The sequence below is a fragment of the Neomonachus schauinslandi genome, chromosome 14 (assembly GCF_002201575.2).
Source record: "Neomonachus schauinslandi chromosome 14, ASM220157v2, whole genome shotgun sequence".
NCBI lineage: Eukaryota > Metazoa > Chordata > Mammalia > Carnivora > Phocidae > Neomonachus > Neomonachus schauinslandi.
The window spans coordinates 82,382,322-82,406,182 of NC_058416.1; the positions used below are offsets into that span (position 1 = coordinate 82,382,322).

At 48.4% G+C, this 23,861-nt stretch overlaps 1 protein-coding gene across 3 annotated transcripts in view; it reads right to left on the minus strand.

The window, feature by feature from the left end:
* The window catches only part of RPH3A (rabphilin 3A), a 68,796-nt gene that overhangs the window by 44,023 nt on the left and 912 nt on the right, over nt 1–23,861 (minus strand). For 2 of the 3 annotated variants that reach the window (XM_021698642.1, XM_021698641.1), the window contains exons 2-3: nt 20,726–20,737; nt 11,613–11,759 (exon numbers count right to left, since the gene is read on the minus strand). In XM_021698642.1, coding sequence (XP_021554317.1) covers nt 11,613–11,759; nt 20,726–20,737 — 159 coding nt within the window. The remainder of the gene's footprint in view (nt 1–11,612; nt 11,760–20,725; nt 20,738–23,861) is intronic. The other variant, XM_021698643.1, reaches the window with a different exon arrangement.

Sequence of the window (23,861 nt, forward strand, 5' to 3'; positions counted from 1 at the left end):
GATGAGGTGGCCTCCCCTATGCTTCCTTAACCTCCCACCACGAACATGTGTTGCCTTTATATTAGAAGAGAAAGTGCATTTTTGAAGATCGAGAGCAGGTAAGGCAGGGTTAAAAGACGTGGGTTTGAATCCTATCTTCTCTCCAGTCAACAGGCTTGAAAAGCCTCTGTTCTCTGGGGGCCCTTTTCCCAGACTTTACTGTGAGGGGTTAGATGAGGGTTGAGATGCAGCTCAAGCTTCCTCCCACAGGCAGCAGTCAGGGAGTCTCAGATCCTGAGGCTGAAACACCAAGACTTCCCCTGGTGTCTTGAAATAGAAGGTCCCTCCATGCCTAAGAGAAGGCCCTCTCTGTATCAGCAGCCTGGTTTGTTTGCCAGTCTAATGCGTCCACATTAAGAGCCCAATTAACTGGACACCGTACGTGCCTGTCACTCTCTAGTTATGTCTTTACATGCCCGATTAACTTTATGACTACCACTCATGCCTTGCATCCAGGAAACACATCCATCACCAGGCTGGGCGCTTAAGGGGAGCTGCTGTTTACTCTGTGACATCTCCCATTTCCCAGGATGCTCCCAGAAGCACCAGAAAGGGTACATCTCCTCCTCTGGGCCTCAGCGGACAACCCCCCTGGAGGTGGCGGGAAGTGGATTCCCAACTTGGCCTGACCTTGCTATCCAAATGGAAGCAGATGCGCTACTCATTCATTCAAATATTTATGGAGCACTTGCCATGTGCCAAGTAGACAGTGAGGACCCAACAGGGAGTAAAACAGGTGAGTCCCTGCCTGCGTGGAGCTGGCATTGCAGAGAGGGCTCGGGCATTACTGAATTCATCACATAGATCATCATAATCACGCTCATAGTAAGTTCTCTGAAGGACAAGTATAGGCAGCCAGGAGAATGCAGAAGAGAGGGACAGGAACCGTCAAGAAGGGGCCTCCGAGGAAGTGACCAATGAATGAGTTGAGACCTGAGGATAAAGAGGAGCTGACCCAGTAAAGAGGGTGAGGAAAAGCACTTGGAAGAAGCGGGAATAGTATGTGCAAAGGCCCTGAGACATGTTCAGCATGGCTCGTGCACTGGGTGGAGGGAGATGAGGCTGGAGGGGTGGGCAGGGCCCACTCCATTCTGGGTCTTGATGGGATAGCATCAAGGGGCTTTAGGTAGAGGAGGCTCCACGTCCCCCGTTTTGAGACAACACGTGGACATAAGAATGGAGCTCTTGAGATGCTCAGAGCAGTGAGAGTTTCAGACGCTGCAATGGGTCCAGGCAGAATGAGGCAGGTAAGTCCCCAGACTTTGTCTACACATGGAGCTGGACCAGGTCTCTGGAAACTACAGGATTGTCCCCGGTGGGTCTAAGTCAGTACTGCTAAGAGTATAGTAGCAGGAGGGCCTTGAAATCCCATTGCCCAATAGCAGGCTCAGGGAAGCTGCCCCATGTATTAGTTTCATGTTGCTACTGTAACAAATCACTGCAACCTTAACAGCTTAAAACAACATATATTTATTACCTTAACAGTTCTGGAGACCAGATGTCTGACACGGGTTTCACTGGGCTAAAGTCAAGGTGCTGGGAGGGCTGTATTCTTTCTGGAGGCTCCGGGGGCAAATCCATTCCCTTGGCCTTTCCCAGTTTCTAGAAGCTGCCTGTAGTCCTAGGCTCATGACCCTTCCTCCATCTTCAAAGCCAGCAGCGCAGCATTTTCCAATCTTGCTGTGACTCTGACCTTCCTGCCTCCCTCTTATAGGGACCCATGTGATCACATTGGGTCCACTGGATAATCTCCCCATCTTAAGACTCTTAACTTAATCCCATATGCAGTCCCTTTTGCCATGGAAGGTAACAGATCCTCAGGTTTCCAGGGATTAAGATGTGGACATCTTGGGGAGTGGAGGAGGGCATTATTCTGCCTACCACACCCACATTCCTGCTCCATTTGCCACCCAGGGCCTATTTCCACCTGATTCATGTCTGAATCAGACTTCTGCCCTGCTCTCCAGAGCAAGGATTGGGCAATATCTGTCTGCCTCGCTGTGGATGATAGACAAGCCAAACTTTGGACTCTGCAGGATCCCAATCACCTTCTCCCGGTGCTCATGCTCAACCCCAGGAAAATGCAGACTCCCTCCACACAGGTAGACACACACAGAGGCATGCACACTTTCAGAATTTAGAAACAGGCAGTGATGCAAGGCTTGGGGTGCCAATTCTGGGGTGAGCTTGCCTGGGTCCATATTTGGCTTTGCCACTTCCTAGCTCTGGGACCCCAAGAAAGTTACTTAACCTTTCTGAGCCTCTGTTTTTCATCTGTAAACTAGGGAAAACAAAGTCGTTACCTCCTAGGGTCGTTGCAAAAATAAAATAAGAGCGTGTATAAAATGCCCGGAACATGATAATTACTCAGTAATGGTTGCTGCTAATTACTTCTTCTGGATATCGTGGCTTTTATAACTCCCTGTACTCACACTTTTTCTATCAGGTTGCTATCATCTGCCCATGAAATCTGCCTTTTGAAAAGCCTTCGAAGGGGCTGCGATGACTAGAAATGGACACGGATGGCACGTATCCACCCAGGTGAACACGTACGTCCACGGGCACACCCCTAGAGCACAGGTGCACGCGCACCTGTGAGCACACCGTGCGCGCTCACACACCCGTGTGGGATCACACCTACACATGGAACGCGCCTTCCCATGCACGGCTCACAGAAAGCCTAGCCCCATTTGGCTACCTTCTGCAGACAAGGACAGAAACCACATCGAGGACTGACACCGCCTGTTCCTAAAGCTCGGGCTCCCTCAAAAAGTGCAAACTGGCCTCAGAAATATTCAGGCAACCGCTTCTGAGCTGTCAACCATGTATTGCAGCAGCGTCTCGATGAATGTTGGGGAGAAGGCTGATGGATGCACAGTTACGCCGGGAAGGAGGCTGCAGAGCCAAGGCGCCCTGCCTGTGAGGCATGATGGCTTTGCGGGCGATTCCTCCGTCCGTGAGGGAAATGGCAAAAAGCCGGGGCTGCACCACTGATGGGATGGGGCCGGAGGGGCTGCCTTCAGAGCAGCGGTGGGTGGTGATTACCCACGATTCATAAAAACAGCACGAAGTGGGAGAGTGGATGTCATGTTGTCTCTCTGGCTCTCCCTCTGTTTTGTCTCTCTCTCTCTCTCTCTCTCTCTCTCACACACACACACACCCCATCAATTCCAGATTGTGCTGCTTTTCCCCTCACCCTAATTGCCCAGTGGGGGGGATATTACCCTAACCTTAGCGTTTTCTTAAGTATCAGATCGTCTGCTGTGAACGGGGATATAGCTGCTCTGACGAAGGCTGGCCCGAGGCTCCACGGCCAAGGTCTCTCAGAAGCCTGTCCTGGAACGACTGAGCTGCTCTGTCACGGCGCCGTTCAGCGGGCATGCGGGATGCGAGCATTTCAGACTCATTAATTCTCATTGTAGTTTATTGCTGTCGACACCTGGGAAGCTGTAGATCCTAAGTTCTCTCCTTGACGGATGGGTGAATGGGATTCCTGCACAGGCCTCAGCTCTTCGGGGAGGGGGTCACCTCGGCTCAGAGCTGGAGACAAGGGAGCCAAGAGAGGAAGACTGCTGGAGGGTACAGCGGAGTTAAGGCAGTCAATCAATGCCAGGCAAGGTGCTGGGTCCTTATAAACCCTGGAATAGTCAGGGTTACCAGGTGCTGTGCTAAGTACTCCATATGCATTGTTTCTTTTTTTTTTTTTTTTTTTTAAGATTTATTTATTTAGGGGCGCCTGGGTGGCTCAGTTAGTTAAGCGACTGCCTTCGGCTCAGGTCATGATCCTGGAGTCCCGGGATCGAGTCTCGCATCGGGCTCCCTGCTCGGCAGGGCGTCTGCTTCTCCCTCTGACCCTCCTCCCTCTCATGCTCTCTGTCTCTCATTCTCTCTGTCTCAAATAAATAAATAAAATCTTTAAAAAAAAAAAAGATTTATTTATTTATTTGAGGGGGTGGAGAGGCAGAGGGAGAGGGACAGAAAGTCCCAAGCAGACTCCTCACCAAGTGCAGAGCCCGACGCGGGGCTCAAGCCCATGACCCCAAGATCACGACCCCAAGCCGAAACCAAGAGTCAGATACCGAACCGACTGCGCCATCCAGGAGCCCCACATGCATTCTTTTCCTTAGGCCGTCTACAACCTGTGAGAGTAGTTCCATGATTCACCCCCATTTTACAGATGGGGAACTGAGGCACACAGAGCCTGCGAGGGGCAGAGATGACCCTGGAGGCTAGGTCTAGCTGCCCAGATGTTGTAAAAGAATGAAGTCTTTGTCTCACTGTAGTGCTTATGGTTGGAGCTCTTTCTATCTCCTCCCCAGGCAGGGGAGGGGACAAGGGTCGTTGCGGTGGAGAGACATGAACTGCCCCACTGAAGGAAGAAGTGTGTGAGACAGAACCAGTTAGCCTGAGTGAAGATCCAAGACACCCCGTCAATTCTTGACTTCCTTAAATCCCTCAACTCATCTGTCAATTCCTTCCCTCCCTGCATCCCAGAAGGCAATAGGATAAAGTGGAGAGACAGAGTCAAGTTCAAAAGTCAGGTTTGGCCACGTAAAGGCTGTGTGCCCCTCGGCAAGTGTCTGAACCTCACTGAGCTTCGGTTTTCTCAGCTGTATGGCAGGGAGAACAGTCTGTCTCTCAACGAGGACATTAAGGAAATGAAAGGAAATATAACATATTTGGAAGTCCCTACCACACTGCTTGGCAATAAATACTTGCTTTTCTACAGAACAGCAGAGTTAGACTCTAGCCCTGGAGCCAGACTGCCTGGAGTTGTAATCCCACTTCTATCGCTTATTAACCGTGTGACCGTGGGCAAGTTGCTTAATCTCCCTGCGCCTCAGGTTCCTCCTATGTAAAATGGGAATGATAATAATGTGGCCTCGTGCATAGGGTTGTTATGAAAATTACATAAAGAAATCTACATAAAGCTTCGAGCACAGTGCGGGCACATGGAGCTTCATAAGAGGGCACTACTGTTTTATTTCCCTAGAAGTTGGGCGTGGTACCAGGAAAATTCTCAAGTCTGTTTCTTCCTTCTAGACAGGAGGGCTAGAACAGTGGTTCTCAGCAGGGTGCGTGTGGCAATGGCTGGAGGCATCTGGGGTTGTCCTAGCTGGATGGGGGGTTACTAGAAGCATCTAGTGGGCAGAGGCCAGGAATGTTGCTAAAAAAAAAAAACTCCTACGATGCACAGGACAGTACACACCACAAAGAACGATCTGTCCCCAAATGCATGTAGTATGAAGGCTGAAAAACCCCAGGCTGGAGGGACTTGGAGACCCCATGGTCCAAATCCCCCTTTTACAGATAAGGTCTAGGAAGCAGTGAGGTCAAAGTGATTCAATGAGAGGCTTAGGGTTTAGGATTATTCATTCAGCACGAATTATCCCTCCAACACGTATTCATCTCTTCTCTGTTTTATGCCAGACACTGGGCTACTTAAGGAATTAAGAAGACTTCCATGTTCATCTTACAAAAACAGGTTGCATAAAGTATTATTGCGAGAGGACATTAGAAATCCAATTCCTGGGGACACTGAGGTACTACTACTCAGTGATTCTTAACATAGGACGGTTCAGAGTCCCCCCCGCCCCAAGTCTGGTGAAATCTATTAATATTTCTTCTCAAAAAATACACAAGACACATGCACAAATGCTTCCAAACCCCTGAATCCTATTTATAGAACACTTAGAACTCCAGGTTAAAAAAAAAAAAAGAAGGCAGCAGTGGGGGGTGGTCTTCCTTTTGAAAGAGGAGAGTATGATCTGGCTTACTGTCAATGTGTCAACCTAATTCAATGTAGCAAAATTATGCATCTTATTACTCACTTCTCCCTCTGTCCACATTTTGGAAAAATTCTGTGCCAAAAACATAGGAGATGATGGAACTGAGATGGGGAGGTGACAGAATCTGCTGGATGTCTCTCTGCCTTCCTCCTCCATCACATCATCTGGACACCAAGGTTAATGACAAATCCTAATTACTTTTTGGGGCCCATCTGTTTAGGGAAAATGACCTCAAATGGAAGCCACCCAGTTGCCTATCCCTTGGCACAGGCAGGATATGTGAGCTAACGCCTTTGAGAGGCTCTGGACAGAAAGAAATATAAGGATGCAGAGGGACCTACCAGTGGGTAAAAACCAAACAAAAACCACAAACGGATTTTCCTAGGCAAATGTTTAACTGCAGAGTTAATACATTCAAAAGTCTGGTGGAATGAGAGACAATGGACTCTGAAAAACAAACTGAGGGTTAGGGGCGCCTGGGTGGCTCATTCGTTAAGTGTCTGCCTTCAACTCAGGTCATGATCCCAGGGTCCTGGGATCGAGCCCCGCATCGGGCTCCCTACTCCGTGGGAAGCCTGCTTCTCCCTCTCCCATTCCCCCTGCTTGTACTCCCTCTCTCGCTGTGTCTCTCTCTGTCAAATAAATAAATAAAATCTTTAAAAAAAAAAAAAAAACAAACTGGGGGTTCTAGAGGGGAGGGGGGTGGGAGGATGGGTTAGCCTGGTGATGGGTATTGAGGAGGGCACGTTCTGCATGGAGCACTGGGTGTTATGCACAAACAATGAATCATGGAACACTACATCTAAAACTAATGATGCAATGTATGGGGATTAACATAAGAATTAAAAAAAAAAAAAAAAACGGGGCACCTGGGTGGCTCAGTTGGTTAAGCGACTGCCTTCGGCTCAGGTCATGATCCTGGAGTCCCGGGATCGAGTCCCGCATCGGGCTCCCTGCTGCAGCAGGGAGTCTGCTTCTCCCTCTGACCCTAACCCCTCTCGTGTGCTCTCTCTCTCTCATTCTCGCTCTCTCAAATAAATAAATCTTTAAAAAAAAAAAAAAAAAAAAGTCCGGTGGACACCCTACGGGTGTCTGTCCAACTCACAAAGGTCCTTCTCACACTCGGCAGCCACGCTGATGTGGTCTGGCAGCCCTGGCCACAGCTGACTGGATGAGGTGGGTGCTCAGGGTGAGCTGGCCCAATCGGATTTCCTTCCCTAGGAATCTGGAATTAGGACTAAGAAGAGCTATAAAATCCAGCAGGTATGGCACAGGCATATTTTCTAACATGTCAGATGCGAAGAAAAGCTTTCCTGAGGCCAGGCTGTGTTCCTGCCCTTGGGTCCCTTGAGATATCTCCCCATCCTTATATTAAACTCGCCTTTTTGCATAAGGTGGTAGAGTCTCCAAAGATGGCCGCCATTAATGCCTTCCTTCCCTAGGGGTCTAAGTCGCTCTTCCATAAGGAGAAGGGACCTATTTTCCCTCTCAAAGAGACGTGGAGGGGCGATGCCCTGCCAGTTCCAGACCCAGATGCTAAGCATCCTGGCAACTTCCATCTTTGCTCTCTCGGGATCTGGCCGCCGTGTAAAGCTCAGGCCAGATTACTGAAAAAGCAGAGATCCCACGGAGAGGGTGGGCCACAAAGAGAGCGCTGAAGCACAGACATGGGAGCTGAGCTTTCATGGCCCTTGCAGGGCAGCCCAGCCACCAGCTGAATGCAGCTGAGCAAGTGACCCCACCCCACACCACATGGAGCAGAAAACCCATCCAGCAGAGCCCTGCCCGAATTCTCAACCCACAGGATCATGAAAAATCAGAACTGTTGTTGCTTTGAGTCACTAAGTTTTGGGTGGTTGTTATATAGCAATAGATGACTCAAGCAATCTCCCTGGAATTCATTCCCTTTCCTGCAAAGAGCAGTCAGGGCATGAAAAATAAACCCCACTATCCCACTTAGCACCTCAGTAAGGGACATGGGGGCAACAGGAGGCTGTTTAATGAGTTTCCCTGCTGGTCATCATCTCTTCCTCCAGGGATGCTGAAGAGAGCAGAGCTGGGCTGTGGGCTGAGTGGCGAGGCAAGGTTTAGACACCCCCGCCCCCCCACACCCCCACCCACTCCACAGGACAAAAGCAAAGAGGCTTCTGGGAGAGAAGCAGCTCTTGTCTGCCGCTTGCCTGGGGTTCCCTGGGGTGGCTAGCTCTAGCCACAGTGCCCCAGGGAGGGAGCGCCTCTTGGGAGGCCTGAGGGCGATTCTTCCCCAGATCTGTCAGAGCCTTGGGAGCACGCAGACCAGTACTGGCAGCTTTGGAGGTACAAACAGGCGAACAAGAACTGGAAGAAACCACTAGACCAGCACCCAACAGGCTCCAGCTTCCAGTCCCACAGTGTCCATCCTCCACACCTGAGCTTTTAAGATTTCCATGTTCTTCAGAGTCTAAGAATTTGGGGCCAAGCCTTCAGGAAAGACACCTAAGAATTAAAAGCAAAATTCTGAAGGTCAGCCAGACAGGAATGTGTATCTTGGCTCTATGTGACCTTGGGCAAGTGATCTTGGGCCAATCACCTCTCTGAGCCTGTTTCCTCACCTGCAAAAGGAGGACAATAATAGCACCTACTCGACAAGGTTGAGAGGAGCAGTTAACGAGTTAATCCACAGGAAGTTTTAGATTCAGTGCTTGGCACATAGTAAGTGCTCAATAAATGGTACCTAGTATGATGATGATCTTTTATGATGTTTATTAATGATGATCTCCCACCAGTCCCAGATGGCTTTCCCTCAGTTAATAGGAAAGAAGATTCCACATCACAGAGCTGGTGTAAACCTGGAAGGGTTCTCAGGTACATCTGCAATTTTAACCATTAGAAGGAGCTCATTAGCTCTGAGAGGGCCAGCCAACAGCATGGTACGGGGTCCTCCATCAGACACACCCAACTACTATAGAGTCTGAGCAGGAAGGACCCTGAGAATCAGCCTGACCTGCCTCATTAGATGGGGGGAGGGGGACTGAGGCCCCAAAGGCTCATTGACTGAGAACCCTGGGTTCTGAAGAGGAAGCCCCAATGGCACCCTGTTTTCAGCCTTGCTTCGTGTCTGATGTGTCATCTTGCTTTCCTCTGACTCCACTCTGATCCCTTCCCAGGGAAGCATGGAGAGAACAGGAATGAGGGCAGGTTTGAGATCATAAGACACAAATCACGCTGGCTTTGCCTCCGGGAATGCTACCAGCAAGCACTGGCTGCTGGCAAGAGCCACAGCCACAATCCCGCGGGGCTGTCCTCCCCCACTCTGCCAGAAGGCACACCATCTCAGCGAAGGGACACTCTGTCTTCAAGGGCTTGGCCCCAGCCTCCCTGGAAGCCTCTCAAATTCCCTTTAGGGAAGCCAGGGCTGCTGGAATTCCAGGGCTTGCCAAACAGAAGTCTCGGGGCATTATTCTAGAATAGAGGCCTTGGCCAATGTCAAAAACTGAGCTTCCTTAGCAAAGTCATCTTTAAAGGACTGCCACTCTTTATGGAGCGTGTGCTCTGTGCCAGGCACTACGATAACCCTTTGCACCCTAATTAAACACTCACCAAGAGTTAGGTGCTAATGCTGTCCCCATTTTACAGACGAGGAAACTGAGGCACGGAGAGGTTAAAGTGGCTTACACACAGAGGGGACATGGTAGAGCTGGAATTTGAACCCAAGTATCTCTGACTCTGGGGCCCCAGGAATTAACCACGGTGCTATTCTACCACATCCTCAAGTTAGCTGGGGCGATATGATAAGACATGGAGGACAAGGCAGGGAACCCATCTCTCTTGTTCTAGAAGGCTCAAGCTGGAATCTGCTCAGCCCACAGTGACCTCCATAACTTTACCCCCAGAGGCAGCCTGCCTGCCACATTTGTACAACACGGTTGGCACCCCAGGCACAGCTGATTGGATGAGAGACAGCCCCTGACACAAGCCAGCCAATCAGAGCACCTTCCCTGGGAACTGGGACCCTCTCGGCCACAGGGGATGTCTAAAGAAATTTGGGGCCGCATGGTCTGCCACGTTCGCTCACTCATTGAACAAATATTTTACTGCACCCCTACTATGTACTAGGCTCTAAGAATTTACTAGTGGATAAAGTGGGCAAAAAAATATCTACCCTCAGTAATCTTACAATCTAACAGGGAGATATACAATAGTCAAACTAATTATGTAAAATATAAAGTATGTTACCCAGTGGTAAGTGCTATGGCAGAAAAAGGCTGAGAGGAGTTTTGCTTTTAAGCGTTTACCCTTATTACCCATATCCCTCACCTCAAAAGGCTGAGGCCCATTGTTGGGTGAAGTGAACACACACACACACACACAGACCTCCTGCCTGGACAACTCCCCACTCTGGTTTATCTTTTAAAAAGCAAAATAAGAATGCAACCCCATAAGCATGCCCCTGGAGACTTATCCCTTCAGCTACCTCCGGAGTAAGCAGATGGAGGGTGTGGAGCATGATGCCGACCCTGGCCGTGACAGGTGTCTGTCGTCTGTCAGCAGCACTCCCCATCGACCCCGAGTAAAATGATCTACAGAGGCTCAGACCAAAGGCACCAACTTCCACTTTCCATCCAAGACCCTCGTTTGCCCCTAGCTGAGTATGTGGGTGGAGAGATAAACGGGCGCCTCGGTGCCCACATCAGTTGTAGGCAATTGGCAAAGGCTACCCCTGGCAGAAGGGCCTGGGGAGGGGGCTGCGGAGGAGGAGGTCCATTTGAGATCTTGGTCTGGGAGGACCCTCTGGGGGCCTGGCAATCTGACAGCCAGTTTTCCACCTGTGCCAAGAGCCCCCCACATACACCCATACCCTCCCTTGGTCCCCCCTTCTCTCCCTACCCCCACAGTCGCCCCCATTTCGCCCACTCCTCCCTTTGCAAGACCACCCACATACTGCCCCCCTCCCTCTCTAGCCTTGGCCTTGCTCATTGATTTTGTCACTCTCTGACACACATGTCCACAGCCTCCTTATATCCCTTGCTTCTCTCTCATACACATTCAAAAAAGCTCTGCCCTCCAAACTCTACTTTTTCTCTTCTTACCATTTATGAAAATGAAGTGTCACCAGGGTCTGGGAAGTGTACGTGCCTCACTCCACCTACTGCTTGCAACAGTCTTGTGAGATAGACTGTTGTGTCCCCTGCTCGACAAGCGAGCAAACGGGGGCTCAGAGAGGTGAAGCATCATGCCCAGGACCCAGAGTGGGCAAGTGGGGAGCTGTGGTGGAGCCCCCCATTCTTCAGAGTCCAGACCCACCTGGTTAACCTCTGCCACCTCCCTCTCATGCTGTCTCCCTCTTTCAGGATCCATTTCTGCCATTCTCTCATATAAATTCATTGCAAATGTGCTATATGACATACTGTCCCTAGACATTCTCCTCCTTACCTCTCCCTCAGCTGTATATTCTGGTCTACAGTGTCTCTAGAACATATTTCTACACAGCTGAGATTGGCCCAGATGCCCTGTGCTCAAAACCATGGGCCCCCAGGCTCCAATGCACTGCCCTCTCAGAGCTCCCCCTCTGTAAGGCACCCCCAGCCACCAAGCCCCCTCCCAAGCCAGTCCCCAGCCCATTCTGTCTCCTCTTTCCTGAGCTCTCCCACCTCGTGCCACAAGGATTCCAGCTCTGCCAGTTGGGGGGGGTAGTGGCAACCCCCCGGGGCAGTCTGCCACCCCCCCAGCACACCCCTGAGCACCAGTCTGCTGGCGCTCAGGCCTCAGGGGCTCTCCAGATGGATGGGAAGTGTGGGGTCTCACCCGATTCGCTCCTGTTCCATCTCTTCCATCTTCTCAGCTCGAGCGATCACTCTGTTGATGATTTCCTTCTCCTCATCTGTCAGCTCTTCCTGCTTCCTCTGTCTGTCGGGCTGACTGCTGGGATGGACGGACCAGCCTGCCTGGAGCCTAAAAGGTAATACGGGGAGGCGTGAGGCTGCAGAGACACCCAGCAGGAAGCAGACAGCGGTGATTAGGCTCTGGTCCCTGGGGTCTGGTATACCTCAGTTCAAATCCCTGCAGGGAAACTCACCAGCTGGGAGATAAGCCTCCGTTTGCTCATCTGTACAATGGGACACTTTCTTCCCTCATAGGATTCTGATGAGTTTATTTCCACTAAGCACTTAGCACACGGTAGACACTCTGTGAGCAGCATTTGTAGGATGCTCATGAGAACCTGGAGAGTTAAGGGTGTTCTCAGGAGAAGAATCCAGAACAGAAGACTCTAGAGCTGGAGCAGAAACAATTCTGGGAGGGTGGTCGGAAGCCCTGGGTCCCAGGTTGACCCAGCTCCTGCCTGGCACGGATGTTCTGTTTGGGCCACAAATGATTTCTTCTATAAATTGGAACTAATTGCCAACTGGTTTACAAAAAGCTCTTCATTTCACATCAACATCCAGATTTCCAGCCTCAAAAGCTCCCGTAGCTTTTGCATTCCATCCTGCACTTTCCTTGGCCTTTCTTTTCTTTTCTTTTTTTGAAAGCCAACATTGACATAGCACCCACTGGGTGCCCACATGACCTCATGTCATCCTCACACGGTCCCTACAAATATGGAGAAATGAGACCACTTGCCCAAAGTCACATGGCTGGAAAGTGGTAGAGGTGGAATTCGGAGCTGGGCAGGCGGCTCACTTAACCTCCACAATATGGAGGGAACCCAAGCCCTGCCCACACAGCCCCAGTCGGGGCAAGCAGATCAAAGGCTGCTGGGTGGAGAGTTGATGCTGTGGTCTATGGCAAATTATTATAACCTCCGCTAATAAGATGGTTCACGCCCCATGGCACTGAGGTGCACCCCCTGAGGGGAGCGCAAGGTTGAACACCACTAGAAATGCTTGTCCCTGCTAGGGAAGAAAATCAGTAAGTAGGAATCCTCCGGAGCCAGCACCCCATCAGTTGCCAACCTCTATTATTTCCACTGCTCTAATCACATCAGCAGGCATGAAATTGCCTTTTGACACTCAGAGTTGGAAATTAAAAGCCCCATCTTCCTCCCTCCCCCTGGCTTCTCTTCCATTCTCCCACCCTTAGCTGGTTTCTTCTGAAAAGCGGAGAGGGAAGAGTCCGAAAGCGAAGAGAAACAGTTGTCTGGGAGCAGGCCTTACTCTGAGAAAGGAAAGGAAGGTGTGGCCTGGGGAAATTCCTCATGGAAACACACCTTGTCCTGCAGCAAGGGCCTCTGGGGATGAGCAACTGCAAAAAGCGCTCAGACCATGCTGCTCAAACCCTCCAATGACTTCTCACTGATTTAGAACAACGCCCAAACTACATAGTGGTAGTGGGTGCATGACATTGTGAATATGATAACTGAATCGTACACTTTTAAATGGTTAATGTTATGTTAATGTGAATTCTACCTTCATAAAATAAAACCTGCTTTAAAAGATTTTGCCCATCTGCAAAATCCTACCCGATCTATCCTTAACCTGCCTCTCCATCCTTATGGCCTCTTGCTTTCCCTTATCCCTACAGTCAGCTGCACTGGCCTCTCTGCTCAGTCCTGAACACTGTCTTGCCTCAGGGCCTTTGCACCTACTGTTCCCCCTACCAGGAAAACTTATTTCCACAGATCTTTCCAGGGCCGTCTCCTTCTCATTATTCAGGTCTCGGCTCAAATAGCAACTTCTTGGAGAGGCCTTCCTTGATCTCCCACTGCCCAGATTTACTTTTCTCACGGCCCCCATCACTAACTGAAATTATCTTTGGAAAAATTTTTGTTGTTTACCTGGTTAGTGCATCTCTCCACCCATGCCCCCCTCCCCCCCCACGACAATGTTGGTTCCAGGAGGTCTGAGTCTAGGCCACTACTGTGTCAGTCGTATTTAGAATAGTGTCTGAGAGTAAGCACAGAAAGATTTTGAATAAGACACGGTCCCTTGTGGCCCAAAGGTGTGTTAAATGTCTAATCAAAAGTGTGACCCAATTATGCTAAATGAAATAAGTCAATCAGAGAAAGACAAGTATCATATGATCTCAATGATATGAGGAATTTGAGAAACAAGACAGAGGATCATAGGGGAAGGGAGGGGAAAATGAAACAAGACGAAACCAGAGAGGGAGACAAACCAAAAGAGACTCTTAATCTCAGGAAACAAACTGAGCGTTGCTGGAGTGGAGGGGGGTGGGAGGGATGGGGTGGCTGGGGCGATGGACACTGGGGAGGGTATGGGCTATGGTGAGCACTGTGAATTGTGTAAGACTGATGAATCACAGAGCTGTACCCCTGAAACAAATAATATATTATATGTTAATTAAAAAAAAAAAGTTGGTGAAATCCAGGGGAAAAAAAAAGTATGACCCATAGGGAGACCCAAGCAGTGGAACCTGGTCAGTCTACGGGACCAAGGACAGCTCCCTGGGGAAGTGACATCCATGTGAAGACCCCCACAAGGGTCTACTGTGATGCCGGAGAACCTTACATTTGAGACCGTTCGTTTGCATAGGTACCTTCTTGGACCCCAGGAAGAGCATTAGCACTGGCTGAGTGATTGAAAAATTTGCAAAAGCAAGATATCGTTGTTATCTTAAAGAGGGCCCCCTAACTTATATAAGCTTCGGGCCCGGCAGCAGAGCTAGGGCCCCTGCGGAGACCCCAGAGGGGTCTGAAATCCGTGAGGGGATGGCAGAGGAAGAGACCAGGCCTGGCGGAGGGAATAAATGGTCTTTGCAAAGGCCTGGAGTTGAGAAAGGTGGCAGAATGCCCGAGGAGGTGAAGGTCCATGTGGCAGCCAGGCTGCAAGATGGTCCCCTAAGACCCCTGCCTCCTGGTATTCACACTGACTCCTGGCTGGTCCTGTGTGTGACCGACGAAATACAGTGGAAGTGGCAGTGCATGACTTCCAAGGCTGGGTCGTAAGAGTCATGCAGCTTCCACTTTGGTGTCTTGGGTCATTCGCCCCGAGGGAAGCCAGGTGCCATGTCATGAGGACATGCAAACATCCCGGTGGAGAAGTCCACATGCAGGGGATCGGGGGCCCCCCAGCAACAGCCAGAGTCAACTTGACTGCTACGCGATGCTCCAGACCCCAGCAAGCCCTGGGATGCCTGCCGCCCGGTGGGCATGTGACTACAGCTGCATGAGGAACCCAGTCCAGCCACCCTCAAATGCCCACCAACAGAAACTGTGAGATGTGACAAGTGGTTTCTGCTGTCTTGAACCACTAGGTTGGAGGTGATTTGGTCTGCAGCATTAGATAACTGGAAACACTCGGCTGGAGGATAGAGACAGAGCAGCATAAAGACCCACCTACAGTGTCAGTATACAATTTCTGTTGCTGCATAATGAGTTGTTACAAACTTAGGGGCTTAAAACAACACACATGTATTATTTCACAGTTTCCGTGTCCGTCCAGGCCTTGCTAAGCTGGGTCCTCTGCTTGGCATCTCACGAGGCTGCAATCAGGTGTTGGCTAGGCTGTGTTCTCATGTGGGGGCTTGACTGGGGAAAAATCTGTTTCCAGACAAATTCGGGTTGTTGGCAGAATTCATTTCTTTGCAGCTGCCTAAAGTGAGGGCTTGGCTTTTTGTTAGCTGTTGTCAAGAGGCCACCCCCAGGTCCTGGAGGCAATCTGCAATTCCTAACTAGGTGGGCTTCTCCAATTTCATCCTGTGGGCTGCTTGCTTCATCAAGTATTCCAGGTGAATCTAGCTCCTGTCAACTGAGAGTGTCTTATATAACAATGTAATCATGAGAGTGACATCAGGTCCCTTTGCTATATTCTATAGGTTAGAAACAGGTCCCACATCCCAGGTCCCCACATTCAAGATGAGGGGATTACACAAAGTCATGAACACCAGGAGATGGAGACCACTGTCTGTCTGCCTTGCTTGAATGCTCCCCACAATGGAGACCTCACTCTCTTATAAGGAGCCTGTGATGTTCTGTTAAAAAGATCTTCCTTACGGTATGCTAATATCCCTTAGTCTGCTGTTTCTTCTCATTATTTTTGAAAGATACACTGGACTCTAGCATAATGAAGACCATTCATCCTTCCCGTGTGCTAATATCCCTTAGTCTGCTGTTTCTTCTCATTATTTTTAAAAGATACACTGGACTCTAGCATAATGGAGACCATTCATCCTTCCCAAAGAACCTTAGTTACAACCTGATTCAGCCACCTCCCCAGGTCCCTCTGGCTTCGCATGGAAATGGCTGTCTCAACTACCCCTATTCTTCCCTCCTTTGTCCCTATTTTCTTCCTTCCTCCTCTTCTGATTCCTCTCTGCTTATTTCTTGCCTTTACAAAGCAGCTCAGTGACCAAAACAGAGCACAGGTGAGATGTTGGGCCATGTACCCAGTGGAGACCCCTTCCAGGCCATGTTCCTGCAGCTCACAATCTGCTCATGGACAGGGTCAGCCAGGGGCCAGACATGAAGTCAACACCTCTCACCCCAACACACAACTCATTGGGGTCCATGTGCATAGGAAACGGGTGCTGCTGGACATACATGGCTCCAGAAACATAAGCAGGGATGGGGTTCCCTGACAGGCCCTGCCTGAGATAACTGCCTCCATCTGCAGACAAGCAGAAGGTCTGCTGGGGGCTGTCAGCATCTCTCCAAACCCTTTCCCCATTCTCGGCTCCAAAACATGCAGCTGACAAACAGCTCATCAGTGTTTGAAAATGTCACCGATTGGTCTCAGTGGGGACTCACAAGCCTCCTGTGGATTTTCATGTTTTAATTCCAAAAGCAAACAGAGGGAAATGAGATGGTGTTTCAAACCAAAGCCTTTGCTCTCAAGGGGGAGGTTGGGTCTGTCTGGGTCTCCCCATGATATGCTGGGGAGCACTGTGAGCATAGGACTCTCGAGAATGCTCCTATGACAGGACGGTGGCTCCCTTGCCTGGGCCTCTGGTATAGGATTGCAGCTCCACATCCTTAAGACCAGAGTCCAGTGTTGGGAACTCATCAAACACCAAAGTTGGAGACCAAAGTACTGCTTCTTTGAACAAGTTACTCACAGCATTGTACCCAAGCCAGAAAACATCCAGAGGGCCGCTGCAGGCCAATGTGAGCCCTCCTTGACCCTGACCAGGCAGAGTTCAAGATTGTAATCCTGGGTCTGCTACATATAAGCAGGTGTATACTGGGGCTCTGCACTGCTCTGAATATCAGTTTCTGGATCTATTAAATGGGAATAATTTCATTTCTATTTCCTGCTGGGACCCTGAGAGGCCACTCTGGACCCTCCAAGGCTGCATGAGGAGAGACCTGGCTCACTGGCTGGGACAGGTGAGAGTGAAGAGCCTAGCCTTATCCACACACTTAAGACAATGCTTCCTGGAGAAATATTGAAGGATTCCTGCCTCCCATTCTCCACAAACTGTTCTCGGCAGTTCCCTGGAGGGATCTCAAGGGCTGCAGGGGAGTGGGGAAGAGAGGGACAGAGTAGGCAGTTAACCAGGCCCTCCATCCTCACTCAGCTGGGTTCTCAACACTAGCAAAGCAGGATCCCACTAAAAAAAAAAAAAAAAAAAAAAAAAAAAAAAATTTAAAGAACTTAATATTTAATAAAAGCATGAAATATGGTTTATTGCATTGATGCCTCAATAGTTCACCCTCCCAAGTATCCATGCTCTTTGCCATGTGAATTTGAACTCGCTCTCACCAAAGAGTTAGTCTATTTCCCTACCCGTGAATCCTTCCCAGACTTAGGACTTGCTCCAGCCAATAAAATGCAGAGGAGTGATGTTGTGTCCCTCCTGAGGCTGAGCCTGCAAAAGTCTTATGCATTTCTGCTTCCTCTCTTACACCTCTGCCATGAGCACGAAGACAAGCCCAGGACAGCACGCTGGAGGATGAGAAGCATGTGGAGCAGAGCTGAGCCATCCAGCCATGGCCATCCTAGATCAGTCAACCCTTTGATGCATAAGCAAGCCCAGGCAAGACCGGCAGGGCCACCAGCCAAGCCCAGAACCCTGGGAATAAATAACTTTGGTTCTATGCCACTGGGTTTTAAGATGGTTTGTTACACAGCCAAAGCTAACCGATACACTATCCGCTATGGCAACCACACACAAAGGTGAAGCCTGTTAGAGTCTCTACATTTATTTTACGGTTCAGTATTACTTGAAATGACAAGTTGCATAAACTTCACTATCATATGTTGAATGCTTTCAGCCACTAAAGGTCTTTATCCAGCTCTCCTCTTATCTGTCTTATATATTTAGCTTCTGAATTAAGTTTATTCAAAGAAAGTTTCGCTGCTGACAAAAAGTTTAAAGATCACCGCAGCTGACCTGCTCATTTCCCAGCTGACTGATGCTCTGAAGAGACCAGGGAATTGCTAAGCAACACGTGTGAGTCAGAGACTCAAGGAACTGGCATCCTGGCCATGCCTCATTGGCCACCTGAACATACCTGCTCCGGTGCATCTGGGGAGTGTCAGAAGGAGCCCTCCCACCACAGCCAGCAGCCACAGCCCCCAAGGCAGAATGAAATCCATCCTGCCTCCTGATGGCAGCACCTCACAGGTGTTGTTCCTTAAAATACTGCCAAGGCCAGACTCCTGCCTCCTTTTGGCCTCCCACCTCGATTCTTCATTTCACGCACACAATAGTCACATAATAAATACCCACCAGATGTCTCTATTAATAAATTATAATTCCCAAAAGGAGTGGGATGATGGAAGTGCTGTCGGGGCATGAAAGCTCTGAAGCATTAAATAGCAGCAGTGTGCAGAAAATTAATCCTTTTTCTTTCCTTTCTTCTTCTCCACCCCCCTTCCCCCCAGGATGCCAACAGAGGTAGGTGTCAGCAGGAAGTCTCTTTACAGCTCAGTGAATGAGGTTTTAATGAATCTGGGAGGAAAGGATGGGGAAGGAGAGGCTGCTACACCACAAAACGGTTTAATATGCCCTGCTGGCACAAAGACCCTTTTGGATGAAATTTACCTCTACCAAACCAAAGGGGATGCAGAAGGGATGCTGTGGCCCCCCTACCCCCTTTAGAATGCGAAGGAAATCTCGGGGGGCCTGCTAATCTTTTAAGTCAGACTGAGTTCTACTCACTTCCTCTAAATTTCCATGCTACTCTCCTATTTGGACTTTGCACCTGCTATTCCCCTACCTGGAACTCCTCTGTCTCTTCTCCATCTTGCTCCTCCATCGCCTGGTCTCAGTTTACATGTCACTTCTTCCAGGAACTCTCCCACCATGACCGCCAAGTCTGGGCTGGGTGCCTCTCCTTGTGTTCCCACAGCCTACTGTGATTCTGCTATTACAGCTCCTTGCACATTTGTGTATTTGTTGCTGACTGGATGTTTATTTGTTTGTAGACCCCACTAGATACATACTCATACCCCGGCTATCCCTGTATCCCTGGGGCTTAGCACAGTGTTTTAAGGGAGGAGGGAAGAGGTGAAGGAAGGAGGGAAAGAGAATGAACATACACCGTTTCGACTTTCAGCCCTCAGGGAGCCTCCAAAAGCCTTGGCACCCTCTGGAGTCATGAACTTCTCTCTCGGGATGTTCATATTTATGATCTGACAATGTCTCAGCATCTTTCTCTGGATGTCTGAATAATATACTCACAATATTCACAAAAAGCTGATCTTGTCTGGCCAGAGTCTTATCAGCCAACAACAGGGATTGCAGAACATTCAAATAGACTTTAGTGATCAGCTTGTCCAAAGCCCCCAATTGACAGATAGGGAGGGAGGGTCAGAGTCGGGGAAAGAATTTCCCCAAATCACCTGGTTAAGTGTTTATCAGCATTAAGAAAGCCTTTAAGGATTCTGGGCCTGATGATGTGGTCACTTGGGTCCAAAAAAGCTGAAATTTTGCAAGTGCTATATATATATACAGGTTCCATATGTTATATATATATATATATATATACATACAAATATATATTACAAGGTATATATAACATATATACAAAACATAAGTGTGTGTGTGTGTGTACGTATGTGTATGTGTAAACACACAACGTACATATATACAAAGGTAAGGCAAGGTTGTAATTCACACACGCCTCTCACTTTGCTTGGTGCTTTACAGTTTACAAAGCTTTCCTGTGCATCTCATTCGATCCTACCACCACCCACAGAGGGAGGAAGGACAGGGTTATCAGATGTACTTTACAAAGGAGGGAGCCGGGACTCAAGGAGGTGAAGGGCGTGGCTCCAGGTCATGTTGAAACTGAGTACCACAGCAGGACTCAGTCCTGGGTTTTCTGATGGCAGGCCTAGTATTCTGCTGCTGGCTTTGTGATAACTTCCCCATCTTAGGGGAGGGTAAAAACGGCCTTCCAGAGCTTCTCAATGTGCACACACAACCAAAGCTTGGTCTGCTTTGCAGCCTGACTGTTCATTTATTGGACCCAGCATTCAATCTGTCATGCATATTGAGGAAATGAATCCAATTTAAAAGAGAAACATTGTAAGCAAAGATAGGACCTCTGCGTCAAAGGCACTTCGCTGGGAAATGAGACTGACCTCCCATGAGGTGACAGGGACCATATGTACGGCACGTAACTTTCCACAGGCTCTGTTCTGTTCCTCATCACCTTTTATTAATGACAGCAGTTATGTGAGCTAACACTGTCTTTATCTGAGAACATTGTTCCCAGGCAAATGCTGCAGAAGCAGGCACAGAGTGGTCCATAAATTTGCTGGAATCCCACAGATTACTAACAAGGATGAAATTGAGAGCTCTCCTAAGGAATGCATTCCATCCTTTTACCAAGATCATTTTTTGAAACTTCATAATTTTTTTTCCTCAGGAAACTTGGGTTGGTTTGCTTGTTTTTTTAGATATGCAAAACTTGCTAATTCCTTTTTTAACCAGCTCTCTTTAGGGGAAAAGCTAATTTGATCAGAAAAGAGAAAATTCAGTTTGTAGAAAAATTAAAGTATCAAAATACTCACTGTTCTTTATCACTGAAGGAAGGCAAAGAAAGGAGAGAAAGAGAAAATAAAGTTAGGAAAAAAAATCTCCTAACGATGCCAACGCTGGATGCAACAACCACAGAGTGTAAATTGCAATGACCTACTTCTGGTATGATTACCAACCCCCCCCAGTCATTATCATCTCATTTCGGCACATCCGAAAAAGGCTGCTGCAATGTAGGGTTGTAAAATCCTCAGCTTTGATTAAAATGACCAATCAGTTCGGCTTATTAATTAACTGAGCTGATCATTGATGTATGTGAACAATGGATTTTCGGTACCAAAGAGAAATCACCTAATGGCAGCATGGCTAGCCTCATCCTGGGGGAGGAGGAGCACACTGAGGGAGGGCCATGAGCCCCGAACAAGTCAGCGGATCATTCACTTGCAGTCCCCCACTTTGGTAAAGCAAGTTGTTCCAGAAAGGGGAACTGGATCTCCATGTACTAGGTGAGCAATCACAGCCATGTCATGGCCTCCCTTTGGGCCTCAGTTTCCACCCCCGACCTCTGGTACCCTCTGGCTTGCAGACTTGAAAGCCATGGAGAAATATCAACTCTCAGGCACCAGGATTTCTCCCCACATATTCCCAACATAGGGAGCACCCTCCCCAAGGAAGAAGCAAATTGCTTCCCGGCTTTCAAACGCAATCACAATGACGGTGTTTCAAACACCGTCATTAGATTCAAGGAGGCTGAGAGAGGAAGGTATTTGAAAATCACGAAAGCATCTGAAAATCACAAAAATAGTAAATGTCTCTGGCTAGCCAGGAGTTAATTAGGAGAAAAGCATTAGAGGCGTCTACAGGAGCTGCAGCAGATGAGCCAGCATGTGTGATGACTGTAATTCACCCATTAGCATTTATTTGAAAAATAATTTTAATATCTGACAGAAACGCAGGAGCAATCAAGGCAGCTGGATGTGCGCAGAATGCAAGATGTTTCGTAGGAGCCCGGCAGCACTTTAATGAAACTGTGTCCAGACTGTTTGAATAATTCTAATTTAATTGTAGGGCAAATTGTTTGGCTTCATATTGACTAAAGTAAACTCTGATGGATGGTATTTTAATTAATTGACATTTCTTAAATAAAATAAATATTTTACCCCCATCCACCCTTCAGGCAACTGTTTATCTTACAGAGACACAATTTTTGGCTGATGAAATACTCTCTGCAAAGTAAGTTTGGCTCCAAGAGGACACCAGGGGAAGGGCTTGGCAGACTAGAAGTTTCCTCTTGACAAGGAAGCCAACAGAGTTCCCTGGGGTCTTCAAAACTGTAAAATTTGTAGAACTAGAGGTCTTAGAAGGAAGCGGACAGGGGCTTTTGCTTCAGAGAATATGAGTGGACTAAATATTCAGAAAGACCCTTCACCAGTATATATTTAGGTCCTAAATAAATTAGAGCAGATTCTCTTTTTAAAAAGATTTATGTATTTATTTGAGAGAGAGAGAGCGCGTGCACGAGCAGAAGGGGAAGAGGGAGAGGGAGAGAGATTCCCCAGCAGACTCCGCGCTGAGCACAGAGCCGGACACGGGGCTCGATCTCACGACCCTGAGACCACGACATGAGCTGAAACCAAGAGTTGGACGCCCAACTGACTACACCACTCTGGTGCCCCAGGGCAGACTCTTTTTTAATGCAGTTCTGGAATTGCTAGAAAGCAAGGGAATTCTCCAACATCGCCTCCCCTGGCAAAACAAATAAACAAAATAGACTTTGTCGAAATAAAAATGTTTCCTCCTCAAAAGATTTTGTTATGAGAAAGAAAAGGCACATCGTAGACCAAGAGAAAATATGTGCAAAATGTGTTTCCAAAAAAAGGACACTTATCCATAACATATGAAAAAAACCCTGTAAAATTTAACAAAAAGGTAAATGACCTGATTTTAAAAATGGACAAAAGATTTGAACAGACATCTCAACAGAGAGGTTAGAGGAATGGCGAACGTTTCATAAGATGTTCAGCATCATTAGTCAGTAGGGAAATGAGAGTGAAAGCCATAGAGAAATGCCACTGTGCACACACACTAGAAGGGTTAACACTGGAAAAACTGGTCATCTCCAGAGCTGGGGTGGAGTCAGAGAAGCTGGAACTCTCTCCCACGCCTGCCGGTGGGAATATAAAATGGCACAACCAACTTGGAAAATGGTCTGGCTGTTTAGTGAGAAGTCCAGTGTACACCTATCATGCAAGTAGGGACAGTCTACTCCCAAATAATTACCCAAGAGAGAGGAAAGCATCTCTATAGGAGGTTTCATTTGTACCAGCCCCAAACTGGAAACAGCCCAGAGTCCCTCAGTAGACAGGCAACTAAACAAATTGTGGTATATCCACACAACGAAATGGAATTCAGTCATACGAAGGAACAGACTATTGCTACGCAAAACAGTTTGGATGTTCTAGAACAATAGGGAGGGCTCATGAAATAAATTGTGCTGAGAGAAAGAGGAGAGACATCTCTTCCCCAGAAAAGAGTTCGCGCTCTAGGATGCCATTTGTAGGACATTCAGGAAAATGCAAACTAATGTATAGTTACAGAAAGATGAGCAATTACCTAGAAATGGGTGGGGAGGAGATGGAAGAAGAGGCACAAGGAAGCTTCTGGGATGGATGGATTTGTTCATTATCTTGGCTGTTGTGACAGCTTCACGAGTATATGTTTTTACAACGACCAAATCATAACTTTGTGTGCTGTTGAAGGTACGTATGCATACTTTTATAAAGGCAATCTTTTGAAAAAGAAAAAGAAGACCCAGCAAACGGAATCCAGGACAGTGAGCTGTGAGCAAGAAGCCGAGGCAAACACCAGCACTGCTGTTCCGGAGTCTGACCTTCAGATCCTCAGGGGCAGAGAAGTTCAATCTGAGACCCCGAAATGGAGCCAGGACCCTCTGGGGGGGGGTGAGGGGGGCTAACATCATCCCAGGGGGAGCGGTACCCCTGACTTCAGGCAGGAGCAAGACTGCCAATCCCTCTGAAGAAAAATATCCCTGAAGGAGATTCTCCAGGATTCTCACAGATTGAGCACACAATAAAAAATTACCAAGTATTCAAAGAAACAAGCCATTTTGAGTGAAAATCTCCAGGAATGATAAACAGCAGCTTTAGATTG